Source organism: Neovison vison, chromosome 7, assembly GCF_020171115.1.
Source record: "Neovison vison isolate M4711 chromosome 7, ASM_NN_V1, whole genome shotgun sequence".
NCBI classification, from domain to species: Eukaryota; Metazoa; Chordata; class Mammalia; order Carnivora; family Mustelidae; genus Neogale; species Neogale vison.
This window is the reverse complement of record NC_058097.1, coordinates 166,091,859-166,107,572: the sequence shown is the minus strand read 5'-3', so window position 1 is coordinate 166,107,572 and position 15,714 is coordinate 166,091,859. Positions and strand designations below refer to the sequence as shown.

Genomic DNA, 15,714 nt, shown 5'->3' with positions numbered 1-15,714 from the left:
CCCGGAAATGGCAACAAAATGTGGAGTTTGCTTCTGTGCTATAAACAACGGGAGGATGATTTTCTTTTATTCTGGGACAATTCCCTAGGGTTTAGCAATTTTCTGAAACCCTCTCCTACGTCAAATTGCCGGCCTCACCCATGAAATGCAGCCAATTAATGTCTCTGCCTCCTCACCAAGTTCTCAGCAGCCCCGGCGTGCATATTTTCTTGGGGCTCTGCTTTTAACAACGACTGCATCTCACCCGCCCCCGGGAGAATTCTGATTTCTGGGAGGAAATGAAAGCAAGTGAGTGTCTAGACGAAATCATGGGTTCATCTCTGCTCCAAGGCTCAAGAAGGCTTTCTTTTAAAAGGAGCACTTACTTCGGGGCTGACGACACACGTTATCATATAGACAAAGCCCCTCACTGACTTTGTTACCTACTAGTTTTTGGATACTCAAAATGCAATTACATTTTATCATGTTCTCTATTGGATTGGTATGGATAGAATGGCAGGGGTTGTGTCCCATTCTACCTTCAAAGAGGTAAGGTAGAAGTACACTTTATTTGTCCAGAGACCCCATGCTGGGGTAACTCAGCCATGGAGTTCCAGTAAAATGAGCTGAGGGTGGAAATACCGTACATTTTACATTCTCTGGGGAAGGCAGGGTACCACGATTATTTTTAACTTGTAAGCTTTTGACCAGAGTTGTCTGGGATCCCATCAATGTCAATCCAACAATTAATAACATCAGTGATAAATAAGTCAATCAAGTCCCCTTTAACCTGCATGGATTTTAAAAGCAATATAGTCCCTAGGCCTTCACTAGGAAGTTCCCTACCCTAGAGACTTCCAGGCTTGCAGAGGGGTAGGATACACACACGAAATGATCACCAGATTGTGCAGTGTTCTCTCCACCACCACGTCTCACAGTTCCCAGCCCCACCATCCATCCACCTGCGAGACTGAGCCCAAAACTCAAGTCATCCATAGCTCTGCCCTCTCCCTCACCCTCCCTTGCTTCACTCCCCAAGCCTCCTTGATTCTGAGTCCAAAATGTCTCTAGAATGCATCCCTTCCATTCCTACCCTTTGGAATACGTAGCAGTCAGCTAGGGCTTTCATTACAAAGGACCATGGACTGGGCGGCTCAAACAGCAGAAATTACATTTGCACACTTGCAGCGGCTACACGTCGGAGATTAAGGAGTCAGCAGAGTTGGTTTCTTCTGAGGACCTCTCCCCTCGTCTATGTCCACCCTCTCCCTGTGTCGTCACATGGCCTTCCCTCTGTGCATGTCTGTGTCCTAATTTCTTCTTCTTATAAGGACACCAGTCTTATTGCATCAGGGACCTTGAAAGGCCTCATCTTAACTTAATTACCTCTCTAAGACCCTATCTTCAGATCCTCATCAGACCCTATCTTCAGATCTTCAGACCCCTATCCTCAGATTGAATACAATCACATTCTGAGGTTCTAGGGGTTTGGACTTCAACATATAGATGTGGGGCCAAGCAGAGGGACAGAATTTGGCCCATATGCCATATGTCATATACGGACTTTTACAAAGTCCATAAAGGACTTTGGACTTACCCTTCAACTTTAGGTCTAGACCTTCCAGACGAGCTCCAGCTACAGCCAAAGACTTGACGCTTTCCAGATAGGCCAAGTATCCTCACGCCATCACGCTTCTGCTAATGCTGCTCTTTTTGCCTGAAACGTCTAGAAGGTGGAGCCCCCTCCATCTTTACCACCTCACCCAACTTCTCAGCCTGGCGAGCTCCTATATTCAAGTCAAGGGCCAAAAGCCATCTCCTCTCCAAAAGCGTTCCTGAACTTCCCAAGCAGAATTAATCCACCTCCGTGTTTCCACAGCCAGCATGTAAGTGACACAGCACTGCTCTGCACAGTGCAATTCTGAACTCCCATCTGCTGCTTTGTTAGAATGTGACGTGTATGTGTTCATAGTGCTCTAGAACAGTAGGCACTTTGTAAACATTTGTTAAGCGAGGGGAGCGGGAGAGCCTGTAGGCTGGACCATAAGCAAATTCTGCTAGAATGTGAAAGAAGAGATTATTATACGTGGAGTGAAGGAGTTTGGAAACAGAAAAACAAACAAACAAACAAAAACAAAGCAAAACAAAGAAAGCAGCGTATTGTGTGTTAGCCGTCTTTGTGTTTCTGCTCAACTTCCTGGGCAATGTCCTACTTTTTCCAGGCTTGCCTGTCATCCGTTGGGATGTGGGACTGAGACTGGCCAATGGAGGCCGGGCCCCCAAGACTGCTAGGACAGTCTCCGTTCTCTTTCCACATCTGTGGATGCAGAAGGGCCACGGGGCACCGAGGCTCTAGGAAATGGTGGAAGGGAGGGAGTGTGGGTTCCCGCAGGCAAGAGTGTCTGCAAACAGCCAACCAGGCCGTAACAAGAGGGGGAAATTAGCCTCACGTTGTGTTAAGCCAGTGAGATGTGAGGGGCGGTTACGACGGCGTGAACTCCCCGCAGCTGCACTACCGAATGGGCCACGTCCAAGATGTCCCACTTCTCACTGCCCAGTGTCCTGCCCATCTGCTAAGTCATAGGGAGCATCCTCAGGAGTGTGTCTAACAGTTGTGCAAGGGATTAAATGCAGTCTCTGATGTGACTACACAGACATTTAGGGAAAGGAATGAGGTTCTGGCCTCACACTGTTAAGTGTCTCACTCCCCTGGCCCCGACAAACCAAACAAGCCCAAACCTGGCCACTTCGCCCCCAAGCTATTGCCTTCTTCGGGCTCCGCTCGTCTCAAAGCCATCACCGTTAAGACTCCATCCCATCTTATTGCCTGAGCATCAGGCATCCAAGTGTCCTCCCTCCTGCCCACCCTACTCCCAGCCACCACGGCTCTCCCGAGCTGGCCGATAACCTCCTAGCCACAGATCCTGTATCTCTTCAGTGGTCCTCTCCTCAGCTCCTGACGAGTGACTCCTTCCTCTTTGAACTCGCCTTGAATTCTATGCTGTCCTCCCCTCCCTGGTTCCTCCTCCTCATCTCCAGCTCCCTAAATCCACGTTCTATAAGACTGTGTTCCCGCTCCCTCCTCCCTCACACTTTGTCTTTGGTCTCTTCCTAGGATTGATTTTCCCATTTCAGGTGGACAATTCCCCGTTTCATTTGCATCTTGTTTTTCTACTTTTTTCCTGTGACAACCTCATCTGTCTATGTTCATGCCTCCCCTGCATGCCGTGATCTCTTTACAGCTGCCTTCCAGACTTTTCTACCGCACAGCCTGTGATACCCCAAACTTAGCCCCCAATCACCAAACTCATCACCTGGTCTCTCCACAGTTTCCTTTACTCCTCAGAAGAGCACTGCCACCCTCTCATTCACTGGGTCCAAAGTCATCGTTGACTTTCCCTTCTCTCCCTCCACATTCAATCAACAATCCAGACCTTCATTACTTCTTGCCTAGGACATTGTTAAAAGCTTATCTCTAGGGGCACCTGGGTGGCTTGGCGGGATAAAGCCTCTGCCTTCAGCTCAGGTCATGATCTCGGGGTCCTGGGACCGAGCCCTACATCGGGCTCTCTGCTTGGCAGGGAGCCTGCTTTCTCCTCTCTCTCTGCCTGCCTCTCTGCCTACTTGTGATCTCTCTGTCAAATAAATAAAATCTTAAAAAAAAAAAAAAGAAAAGAAAAAAGCTTATCTCTAACATTCTCTGTCAGGTTCCAGTCAGAAAAACAGAAACTACACTAGGCTTTCTGGTTTTGTTTTGTTACTGTTTTTTAACAGAGAGAAAATAACAGAGGGAATTGACTAAGCAGGTGCTAATCCTTTTCAAAAAGTAAAGAGGAGCACACTGATTTAGCACAGAGATGGGACCTGCAGGAAGCAGCCACGATGCCTGGGGCTGGGAAGAGATGGGAGCATCCTAATTCAGATGTCTCCGGGACAGGTATCCCCAGGCTGGGAGTCAGACCTCCCAGCAAAGAGCCTTGTCTGTTCTCGCTGGGGCTTCTAAGGGAGGAAGAGGGAGGTGGCTTGGAATGTGGGGGAAAAGCTAGGCCCTGATTCAAACTGTCACCATCAGGGTGAAAGGCCACTTCACAACAACAACACTGAGAGGATGCGCTGGCAAGAGGAATGGAGTTAAGTCTCTTCTCCCCTCCTCCTCCTCTACTGGCAGAACGTAATGGAAACTCAGCTGACAAGGAAAACTATAGTTTTGAGAATCCTAGTCCCCAGACACAGGGTATGGAAGAGTGAATATGGCACATTTCCTTACCTCTAGTCAATTTTCCAAAGATTTCTGAATGAATAGCATTTCTTGAGCATTTTTATGGGCCAAGTAGAATTCTAAGCACTTTCTATGTTATTACACATTTAATCCTCATCACAACTTTTGGAGGTATCTACTATACCACATCATACAAATGAGGAAACTGGAGCATTATAGAAACAAACAAACCTCATTTGTTTAGAGGTAAAATGCACATACAACGGGCAATTCCAGGACTCAAACCCAGGGTGTCTAGTTATTAAACATCAACTCTCAAACTTTTTTTTTTTTTCCCAAACGTTCCCACCAACATGAACCTGAGGAAAACACCACAATGGAATGGTGGGGACAAGAGTCCCTACATAAATGATTCTCCAACTGTATCATGTAAATGTAAGAATCACTTGGGGAGATAAACCGTAAGAGACTCTTAATCTCAGGAAACAAAATGAGGGCTGCTGGAGGGGAAGGGGGTGAGAGGGATGGAGTGGCTGGGGGATGGACATTGAGGAGGGTATGTGCTATGGTGAATGCTATGAATTGCTGTGAATAAAAATATAAATGAATCATGGACCTATACCCCTGAAACAAATAATACATTGTATGTTTTAAAAAAAAAGTCACTTGGGGAACCTGATAAAAACTGAGTTTCCAAGATTCCAAGAGATTCCAAGAGTGAGATTCCTCACTTGAGGAATCTGAATTTTATTTTATATTTTTAAGGATTTTATTTATTTGCCAGAGAGAGCAAGTGAGAGCGAGAGCAAACGCACAAGCAAGGGGAATGGCAGGCAAAGGGATGGCTGAGCAAGGAGCTGGTTGTGGGACTCTATCCCAGGGTCCTGGAATCATGACCTGAGTCGAAGGCAGACGCTAACCCACTGAGCCACCCAGGCAGTCCAGGAATTTGAATTTTAAAAAAGTGATCCCCAGACACCACCCCCATCACTATTGCACGCCTGTTATTCTGATGTAAATCATCTATGGACCCCAATTTGAGAGTAATTACTTGGCAGGGGTTGGTGATACTAGACAAGACGATGTAAAAAGATTCTTTATTGACAAGTGAGTAAAGAAATAGCTCCTTATTGCTCACTTAAATACAGCTCATTAGCTTAACATTCAGGGTCCCTGGAGATCTAGTCCAAATCAACGAGTCCAATTTACTGACCAAGCTCCCCACTTTAAACATCCTGGAGACCCAGCCTGTCATGGTTCTAACCATATTTTAAACTCTCCCTTTGTCTTCACTACGTGAGAAGGCCTTTCACTTCCAACTCTGTATTTCCCAACTAAATATCACTGAAAGACCCTTTCTAATGCCATATCGTCCATAAACACTTGACCACATCTTCTGAGACTCTCTCCGACCTCTAAACTCTAACAATATTTTATTTGTACCCCTCTTACAGCTTTTCATATTTTCTACATTATACTATAGGCTCATTTATCTTAGCTTTCCCTCGAGACTGCAAGCTCTGTGATTAGTATGCCCAATTACATGTTTTATGGTCAGAAAGACCTATCATGGAATGCAATATATATATCTATGGAATAATTTAAATTAATGAAATGTGTTTTCCTTATTATATATCAATTGTAAAGGCTGGAATATAGTAGTTTGGAAGGTGTGAGGCAGGGTATTTGAATTTTAAACAAGTGAGCCCCTGCCCCATCCCTATAATTCTGATTAAATGGTGTATGGACCACAATTTGAGAATACTTGGTAGAGTTTGAAGAGAGAGAGAAAGGGAAAGGGTATAGCTTGAGAAAGTCCTTCTGTCCCTCCAGCTAAGAATCAGCCTTCAAACAATTATGATCACACCATATCCTGCTTAAAAACCATTCGTTCATTCAATGAATTTAAATGTTTATTGAACACATACAATGTGTCAGACAGTATTTGAGGTGACTGGTGCTCTAGAGTGGTGACCCCATTTAGTATCTAAGTGACCCTGGAGAACACAGGAACTTCTTTAGGCTTTAGTTTCCTTATTTGCAAAGGCTCTATAGAGGAAAGAACAGATCCTTGAAAAACTGAAAGGTCAATGTGGTTAGAGTATAAAGTGTGGTCCAGAGTTAAGACTGGTAAACCAAGTAAGGTCGTATTATTCAATACTTCCATTTCAATTGGAGGTCATGATGAGAGCCTTTATCCCAAGAGCAACAGAACCTTAAGGAATGGTTTTCAGCAGGAAGGGGCCATGCCCAGGAGCATTTATATACAAACCAAGAGTTAAAGTTGAATTCATTTCTCCTCCAGAATAAGGGAAATCAGCAATTACAATCACATCAGTCCAATATTTTGAGGATTCTAAGTAAAAGCAGTAATTAATCTTTAAGACTTCCTCTGTTCAATTTTCTAAGTTTTTTAAGATGGAAAACTAAATTAGATCTTGCTTACTGGTGTTAACAGTGAGTTCAACTCATTCCTGGAACTGTGAATCGTTTCTTTATGTCCTATATACACCTTTTCTCATTTTAAGATTCTAAAAGTGTTAAGTGTCAGAAATGAAATCTCAACTACAAAAAAAAAATTTATTAAGTGTGAAAGCATAACAGGTACATCTATTTAAATATTTTTTACATATTTATAGATAAAACAAGCAAATAATTTATCAAAAATTACAAGTTTAAAGAATAGTACTATTTTGAAACAACCAATAAAGTATTTGAAAATACCACATTTTATCCATAATTAATGAATATTATCTCCAAAAAAATGTAACTTGTGTTTTCTTGTGAAAAATATAAGTTTTTTTAGATGTCTGCCAAGATTGTTCAGGAACAGTCCATCTTGCTAAATCCAAAAGTGTAATGCCTTTATTGAGAACTTCTGTTTTTACCAAATAGCTTTAAAAAACCACCTGCATTTTCCTTTGGACTTAGGTGAACTCTGAATCAGCACTTCACTTGCAGACCACAGGGCATCAACATAAACACAAGTAGGTCAGAGTGAGAGTCTGGGGTGGCTTTTCTTAAACGGAGCGAAGGACCTTCTCCTTCGCTGGGTGGAAGACCATGGTGTATTGTGATGTCCAGTCCACGGCACAGGGCTTCACCAAGCCAAAGCAGCCACACTGAAAGAAATCTGCGAGGTTCTGCGTGAACCCAAGGCTGCCAAGGAAGGAAGAGAACACATCTTACTACATTTCTTGTTTGGACATTCATTCCAAGACCAGAAACATTCAATGAGAATTTATAACAGACAAGGTGCTTTGAAGATCCTGAAGCAGGAATCCAGAGGTGAATCAGACAGTTCCCTGGCTTAGAGGACATTAAAACTGAAGCCCGCTTCCATTTCCGGACCTCAGTCCTGACTGAGATTCCCTGGCTTCTGTCCAGCAACTTGATTTCCTTCTGAGTCCCCCACTCACTGGAATGGTGGGGCCATCAATAAGTGCTTTCCATTCCCACTGTCCTGATTCACATTTTGATGATCTCAAAGGCCAGATAGACCCAAAGAATATAGTCAACAAACTGTTTTTTTTCCTAAACTTTTTAAGTAGAATAGGGCCCTGTCTCGATTCCTTGCAATTATTCTTTTTTTTGTTTTGTTTTGTTTTAATAGTCCAGAGGTCCTTCGTCTTTTCTTAGACCTATTATACCAAGAATTCAGAGGGAATGGGTTCCAGCAGCTCAGGCTCCTTTCCATCAGTTCTTAGAAAGTGCAGCACTGGCTGGAGCAGGCTAGCCCTTCAGCTGAACCCAAGTACCTTTCTCCTTGGCTTCCTTCTTCTGATCAGTTTCCTCCACGTGCTTCAGGAAGTTGTCTTAGCTCTTTGAGTGCCTCAGAGCTCAGTACATACGTTAGTTCTCTTGGCAAGAATCTGGCCCTTGTGTGTGTACACTAACAGCTGGGGGACGCCGTAGACTCCTGCAGTTCTGCTGCGGTCACATTTGTTGGGCATCGCTTTCTGAATGGTCCCACTGCCTTGATGTCTACAGTAACACTTTTTTTTGTAGATTCGCATGTATGTGGCCAAAGGAACACCTCTGTGTTTTCTAAAAGGTCTAGAGAACATACAGTGGGTGTTTCTCCTTTTTCCCTTGGTGCTGGTCATTTTGGCAAACTGCTGGAAGGTGGCTTTTCCAGCCAAAGGGAAAGAGCTCCTTCCCAATTAATCTTACCTATTGGACACTGTCTGGTCCTCCAAAAACCTTATCAAAACCCAACCCCCGGGCGCCTGGGTGGCTCGGTTGGTTGAGCAACTGCCTTCGGCTCAGGTCATGATCCCGGAGTCCTGGGATGGAGTCCCGCATCAGGATCCTTGTTCCACAGGGAGTCTGCTTCTTCCTCTGACCTTCCCCCCTTTTCAGGCTCTCTCTCAAGTGGATAAATAAAATGTTTTTAAAAAAACAAAACCTAACCCCCAATACACATTAGAATTTATTTGTGCATGAGGATGACTGGGCCATTGCTGCTGCTGGGAGAGCTGTCAGGATTGTATCATCACCACTCCTCGAGAGAGCGGATCCAAAGCTAGTTAATGAGTAAAAGTTAACTTGGGCAGGTTTTTGGAAGCAAGACGCAAAGTAGCTCTAAGGCTTTCCCATTAGTTCCTCCAGCGTATGCTGCCATTACTCAGTAATTCCCACACATGCCCCAGTTCTCTCAACTCAGGCCCTTCATTTGGGCTCTTACGGGCTTGAAATCCCTGTCTGTCCTCCTCCATCAGGCCCCACCCCACGTCTTTCAAGGCTCAGCTGAAAATTCTACCTCGGTCACAAAAGGCTTTCATCCTCTAGAGGAGTCAGTATTTATTCCTCGGGTCAACTACTGGGAAAGGGACTTTACTATCATTGCCAGTCTGAACTGATCGCCACAAGCTTGGCGCCACTGGCCACCCTCCATCACCTTAGCCATCTCTTCCCAATTAAGTCAATTCCTCTCCTCTCTAAACACAGATCATAGTCCCTTCCAGGCTCTGATCTCCTTGTCTAACAGCCTAACAGTTTCATCTTGTACCACGAGTGTGCTTTAAAATAGACTGCTCATGAGATATGCAAGTGAGCGTTAAATCCCCCGAGGGCTCAGGGTGACCTCTGCAGCACTCCCAGCCTCCAAGACCCTGATATATATGACAGGAAGATAAGCTTCAAAGCCCAATAGTTCATATCGTAGGATGACAGCCTTCCTACAAACACTCGCATTTTCAACTGAGGACAGGTTTTATATAACCGATGCTGTGGAGAAATCACGCCCCAAACCTGAAGCAGCAGCTTCCGCCTGACACAGATGCGCTCGTTAAACACAAGGCTAAAAGAATTACGGGTGAGAGAAAGGCAGGTGGAAAATCTTGGCAAACCTCACAACCTAATGCTTTCTACAGAGAGCCCTGTGGCTGGAATTCTCAGCCACATGCTTGGTTATCTCACATTGACTTCATGCCAGCAAAACGCAATCTTGTGACCATGTGGCTTGACTGGAGAGATTCCCCACCTTGGCAAAACTTCAAAGTCACTTAACTATTTGTGCTGAGTCCAACAGACCAAGTCCAAAATTCTTAGCACCTGGGGGCTCATGACCTTACTACAAACCTCTTGTCACTAAGACTTCCAAGAAAGAAGAGGGTCAACTCCGCCAGACAGCAAGTTAGGGGAGAGGAGCTTGCCCTAGTGGTGGCAGGAGGCTGGCAAACCAATGACTAGACTAGCATCTTCCCCAGGACGCAGTGGCCAAAATAGATCTGACTTACTTGTATGGGGTCCTCCTGAGGGATAATGTCTGTTTCATATGCCTGCTTTGCTTCAGCAGGCTGGTTCTCTCGTGGGAGGTCAGGCCCAGGAAAGCAATCTGCAAAAGAAGGTTGGAAGGTACATAAAAATTCCATTGTGTTGAGGTTCTGTTGCTCTTAGTGCATCTCAGGACTGCAGTAAACATTCAGTACGTCCCTGAATACAGTATAATATACAGTATAATACAGTATAACTTAGGATCATGGTGACGACAACTCAACAGCTCTAAATGAGACTAAGTAAATCTAGTAGCCGAGTTGTTGGTTTGCTTTTTTAAGTTTGTTTATTTTTCAGTAATCTCTACACCCAACGTGGGGCTTGGACTCACCACCCTGAGGTTAAGAGACCTCACTCTTTCGACTGAGCCAGCCAGGTGCCCCTGAGCATTCATTTTTTTGTGTCTGTTTTTATTAACATTCAACAAAGCACAGTCATGAAGTAATTGCTTTAGTAATTCAAGCCGTGGCCTACAAGCCTTTTTAGATTCTCAGCACATGCGGCATGTAAGTTTTAGTTGAATAAAACTAAATAAGGTCAAGATTACTGCAATGATCTCACCTTGTGTATGCTTCTTAGCATCTCTTTGGAAAGGGCCAACTGAAAGAGTCAATCTGAAGTAAAGGACATTCAAATGCATAATTTGGGGAAGGGTAAGAATTGAGGTAACTTAAAAACCCCCAAATCATTAAAACCCTACTATTCACTGAGGGATTCCATTTAATCCTCAAAATAATTCAAATATCTAAGTCCTTATCTGTGAAACAGAGATTATCACACCATCCTCCCTCATCAGGTTGTTGAAGGATTTGACATAATATATTTAAAATACCCTGTCAAGAGGCTGTCAGAGGTGGAGTAACTGGTCCAAGGTCACACAGTTTAGAAAGTAGCAGAACTGAGATAGACACCTCAGTCAGTGTGAGAATAAAGTTCATGGTCCTTACCGGAGTCTGTGCTCTGTCTTATTACAGTCAAACCCGTGACTCACTAGAGCCGTCAGCAAATGAAAGGCTTCAAACAACTGAATTGTTTTATTAAGAAAACAACTTTACCATGAATTCCTCTATTTGAAACCCAACCAAAACTTTGAGTCCATTTTCTTGCCTTAGAAACTGTAAGAAATATTAACCTTTAAAAAGAAAAAACAAAAACAACAACAACAAAAAACTGGGGATGCCTGGTTGGCTCAGTGGGTTAAGGTTCTGCCTTTGGCTCAGGTCATGATCTCAGGGTCCTGGGATTGAGCCTCACATCAGGCTTTCTGCTCGGCGGAGAGCCTGCTTCCCCCTTTTTCTCTCTGCCTGCCTCTCTGCCTACTTGGGATCTCTCTCTCTGTCAAATAAATAAATATAATCTTTAAAAAAAACCACAACTAATATTATAGTCTCACATATATCTGTACTTGTCCTCAGAGTCCAGAAAAGAAGAAAGAGAATTAGAACTTAGGTCTCAAATCTTCGGTTCTACTTCTCGTTCCCTCTCACCAGCCACATGGCCGAAACAAGGCACTTAACCTCTCAGGGGCTTAGTTTTCTCATCTATAAAATGGAGACACTGCTACGGCACAGTCTAGGACTCAACTTTTTTTTTTTGGAGATTTTATTTATTTGTCAGAGAAAGAGAGCACAAGCAGGAGGAGCAATAGGCAGAGGGAGAAGCAGGCTTCCCGTTGAGCAAGAAGCCTGATGCAGGACTCGATCCAGGACCCTGGAATCATGACCCTGAGCTGAAGGGAGACACTTAACCGACTGAGCCACCCAGGCGTCCCTAGGACTCAACTCTTTGTCAGGAAAGAGACAGGAAGTGCTTTGGAATATGGAAAGCATATATAAATATTAGGTATTACAAGGTATTAACAATCAGTGATGCTAATATTCATTCCTCCTGCCTGAGTGTGTAGATACCAGAGAGGCAGATGAAGATGAACATTCAGAAGCCTCAGTTCAGTGTTACCAGCTTCATTCCCTTTCTTGGCATTTCTCCCCTTTGTCTGTCTTTCTTTCTTTCTCCTTATTACTATAGAATTGGTTACTTCCCTGTAAAAGTGGAATGCATTGTGCTTTTGATGAGTAATGCTCGAATTATCTGAGGTCTGACGGTAATTGGCTCAGACTGATCACGGCTGTCTGTTCCACGAGGGCAGGCCATAGCAACAACATGAATTAGGTTATGCTCAGAGGGAAGGCAGGCAGCAGGAAAAGGACAGTAGCTTCACAGGAAGCTGAATGTGGCTACTGCCCTGGAGCATGAACTTTCTAATGGCTGTGACCTTCCCTGGAAGTGTAATTACCATGTCCACTGGTTGGTGATGGATCTTGCATTTATACCCCCTTCTATCCACTTAAGCACTGAGTAATGAACAGGATCACAAACAGGGTTGGAAAAAATGAGGCAGAGAATCTTCTCAAAAATGTTTCGAAGTATCTCACAATGCTATTTATATTTTATGTTTTCACACACCTTACGATTTAACTATATGATGAAAAAAGCCTTTGAAGAGGCTGTCAGAAGACCTAGGTCTCCAGTTCTGATTTCGCTACTCACTGAGTGACCCTGAGCAAGTCAATTCACCTCTCTGTAACTCTATCCATAAAATAAAAAGGTCAGATTAGATCATTCCTAGGGACGAGCTAACTTACTATTCTAACCTTTACGCGATCCTATGAGAGTAGCACTATCAACTCCATTTTACACACAAGGAAATTGAAATTCAAGAGTCAAATGACATGGAAAATTGACATTCCAGAGTCAAATGACATGCCTACATCCAGAGAGTAAGCAACAGGGGTGGAACTAAGACCCAAAAACCTTCTGATTTAAAATCAAGTCTTTTGATCTTATTACAGGCTACTGGAAATTTTACTCAAATGCATTATAAAAAGAGAAATAAATACCTGAAAGAGTTGATTCAATAATAAAAATGTTGACCATGAGAAATGGAAAGCTGCTAGCATGAAGATATATAAAACCCAAGGGGAACAGGCCACAATCTGATTGAGGTAGGTCCATAGTCCATCTTCTCTGAATGTTGTGGCACAATGATTTGACCAATCTGTGAATTCACAAGAAATGGAATTCATTATTTAAAAAGGCAACAAACTAGTGATCATTCTTCAAAAAGATAAAGTCGCTGCACTTTTATTCAGGGAGAAGAGAAAGTAGGACATGGTAACACAGACTAGAACCCAACTTTAAAAATTAATCTTCCAAATGCCAGCTTAACTAACAAAGATGATAAATTAGTACCTCACTGCTCATGAAGACTATGACAGCATTGCATTGGTGGTTGGCAGGCAAGGAATAAAAGTAAAAAAGGTCTGTACACCACCACTAAAACCATCGTATATTCAGCATAAAATAAACTGGCTTGAAGTTAACTGTTCAAGGACTTGATAATGGAGAACAGCTGTATTTAATAAATATCTGCTTAGAAAACTCTTCATATTGTCCAGGATACACAGCAAGAGATGAGTCTGTAAGGGTTCAGATCCATAGGCCACTGCTGTAGGCACAAGAAATCCCATGAGCACCCAGATATCACTGGAACACGACCTAACAGCTTGAGGTTATTGGGGGTACAGAAGTACCATGGTGCACTGGCACCATGATTCGTAGGGGGAGAAAGTTCAGGTAAGGGAATCATGAGAGACGCCCTAGGAAAAGGCAGAACTTCACCATGGCCCTCGTGACCCCATAAGCCATGCAGCTAAGGGTAGCAGTAAGGAGAATGTAGGTAGGCAGCAGCAGAAACAAGGGAACAAGTCTGCAAGATTTTGTAAAGCCAATGACTTGTGTAGGCACCAGGACTGTGTATTAAGGGCAAATCATTTTTGAAATAAGAACTCTGCAAATTTGGGGTGCCTGGGTGGCTCAGTTGGTTAAGCAACTGCCTTCAGCACAGGTCATGATCCTGGAGTCTCAGGATCAAGTCCTGCATCAGGCTCCCAGCTCCATGGGGAATCTGCTTCTCCTTCTGACCTTCTCCCCTTTCATGCTCTCTCTCGCTGTCTCTCTCTCAAAAAAAAAAAAAAAAAAAAAGAAAAGAAAAGAAAATCTTTTTTTTTTTTTCAAGATTTTATTTATTTGACAGAGAGAGAAATCACAAGTAGTCAGAGAGACAGGCAGAGAGAGAGAGAGGAGGAAGCAGGCTCCCCGCAGAGCAGAGAGCCCGACGCGGGGCTCGATCCCAGAACCCTGGGATCATGACCCGAGCCAAAGGCAGAGGCTTTAACCCACTGAGCCACCCAGGCGCCCCAAAAAGAAAAAAAAAAATCTTAAAAAAAAAAAAAACAAAAGAACTCTGCAAATTTGCACCTTGAGGTTTCATAAATGCCTCCAACAATTTGATAAGTACTTTCAGACATTTTCCCATAGCAGCACTTAAGAGCTCCTAGGACGGAAAGAAAATGAATCCCTAACTTAACTACTACCCGTCTTAAAAATTTTTATAATTTATATATATATTTTAGTCTTAAAATCTATTTTTCCCCCTTTTGGGTCTCATTTGGTTCCTAACAATCTTTCATGACTATATGTCACAAGCATTCTAAGGGCAATCATCACAGAGTAACGATCAAGGCAACAAGTTAAGGCAAATTATGCTCTCTTTTCGAGCTGCTCAAAGATGCGATCCATGCACCTGATATGACAAAATAAAAAAAAAAAAATGTAATTCCCAGCAGCAGGTAGAGGAAACAGCTGCTGCATGGAAAAGAATACCTACTTTCTTTGAGCTTATGGATTTCTACTGCTCTCTTCTGGGAATTTTTTGAATAATACAGCATGACCTCAAACTGAAATTTTCATAGGATTGACTTTAGAATTAATGTTAAAGATATGGCTACAAATGGGACATACATTATCTTATGCACTATAAAACTTTCATATGTAATAATAATAAATTCTTACCAGGTGGTCATTGGCTAATGACAGGGGACTCCTACTGTTCCCGGCTGATCATTTTCGTCTTTAGATATCTCTGACAGTTATGTTCTTTCTAACAATGATCTAAAATCTTTCAGGGTGCCTGGTGGCTCAGTTGGTTGGGTGTCTGCCTTTGGCTCAGGTCATGATCCCAGGTGCTGGAATTGAGCCCTGTGTCGGGTTCCCTGCTTAGTGGGGAGTCTGCTTCTCCCTTCGCCTCCTCTCTCTCTCTCTCTCTCTGTCTCTCATGAATAAATAAATAAAATCTTTAACACAAAATGAAATAAATTAAAAAAAAGTCTTTCTCCCTGTAACATGTAGGAGGCTGACACTTCTGAGTATCCACCCTGTGAGCAGACCTCACGGAAGATGAAATAGATGTAGCTACTTCTGCAGGGAACCCAAAGCAGCTGCCACTGGCTCATACGAGGAGGGCGCACATCAAGGCCCTAGCAACAGGAATTTCCATGGAAAACCACGAGGGTGGGATGATAGCGAGACCTCGCTAGAAAAGTGAAGCACAAGTTCATTTTTTCCATCTGTGAAATAATGATAAATACTACAATGTCCTCATTTGGTGTAAATAAATACTGTCTGAATACCAATGGGGTAAAAGTAACCAAATACGTTCAGCTAGCCTACATGGTTGCAAGCGAATATAAAATGTGACCGTTCCTAAGAAACAAAATAAAGAAATTGGATCAGAGCCAGGGAATAAAAACAAAGTAGAGGGAAGGACCAATGCATGTAATAAGAAAGCAACTTGGAAAGAACGAAAGTGATGGAAAATTACTTCTGTCCTTATCAATACA

At 43.3% G+C, this 15,714-nt stretch overlaps 1 protein-coding gene across 3 annotated transcripts in view; it reads right to left on the bottom strand.

The window, feature by feature from the left end:
• The window catches only part of ZDHHC13 (zinc finger DHHC-type palmitoyltransferase 13), a 104,520-nt gene that overhangs the window by 49,224 nt on the left and 39,582 nt on the right, over positions 1-15,714 (bottom strand). For 2 of the 3 annotated variants that reach the window (XM_044258947.1, XM_044258949.1), the window contains exons 15-17: positions 12,874-13,031; positions 9,940-10,037; positions 6,765-7,357 (exon numbers count right to left, since the gene is read on the bottom strand). In XM_044258947.1, coding sequence (XP_044114882.1) covers positions 7,219-7,357; positions 9,940-10,037; positions 12,874-13,031 — 395 coding nt within the window. In that variant the 3' untranslated portion in view covers positions 6,765-7,218. Of the gene's footprint in view, positions 1-6,764; positions 7,358-9,939; positions 10,038-12,873; positions 13,032-15,714 lie in introns of those variants that run through there. The other variant, XM_044258948.1, reaches the window with a different exon arrangement.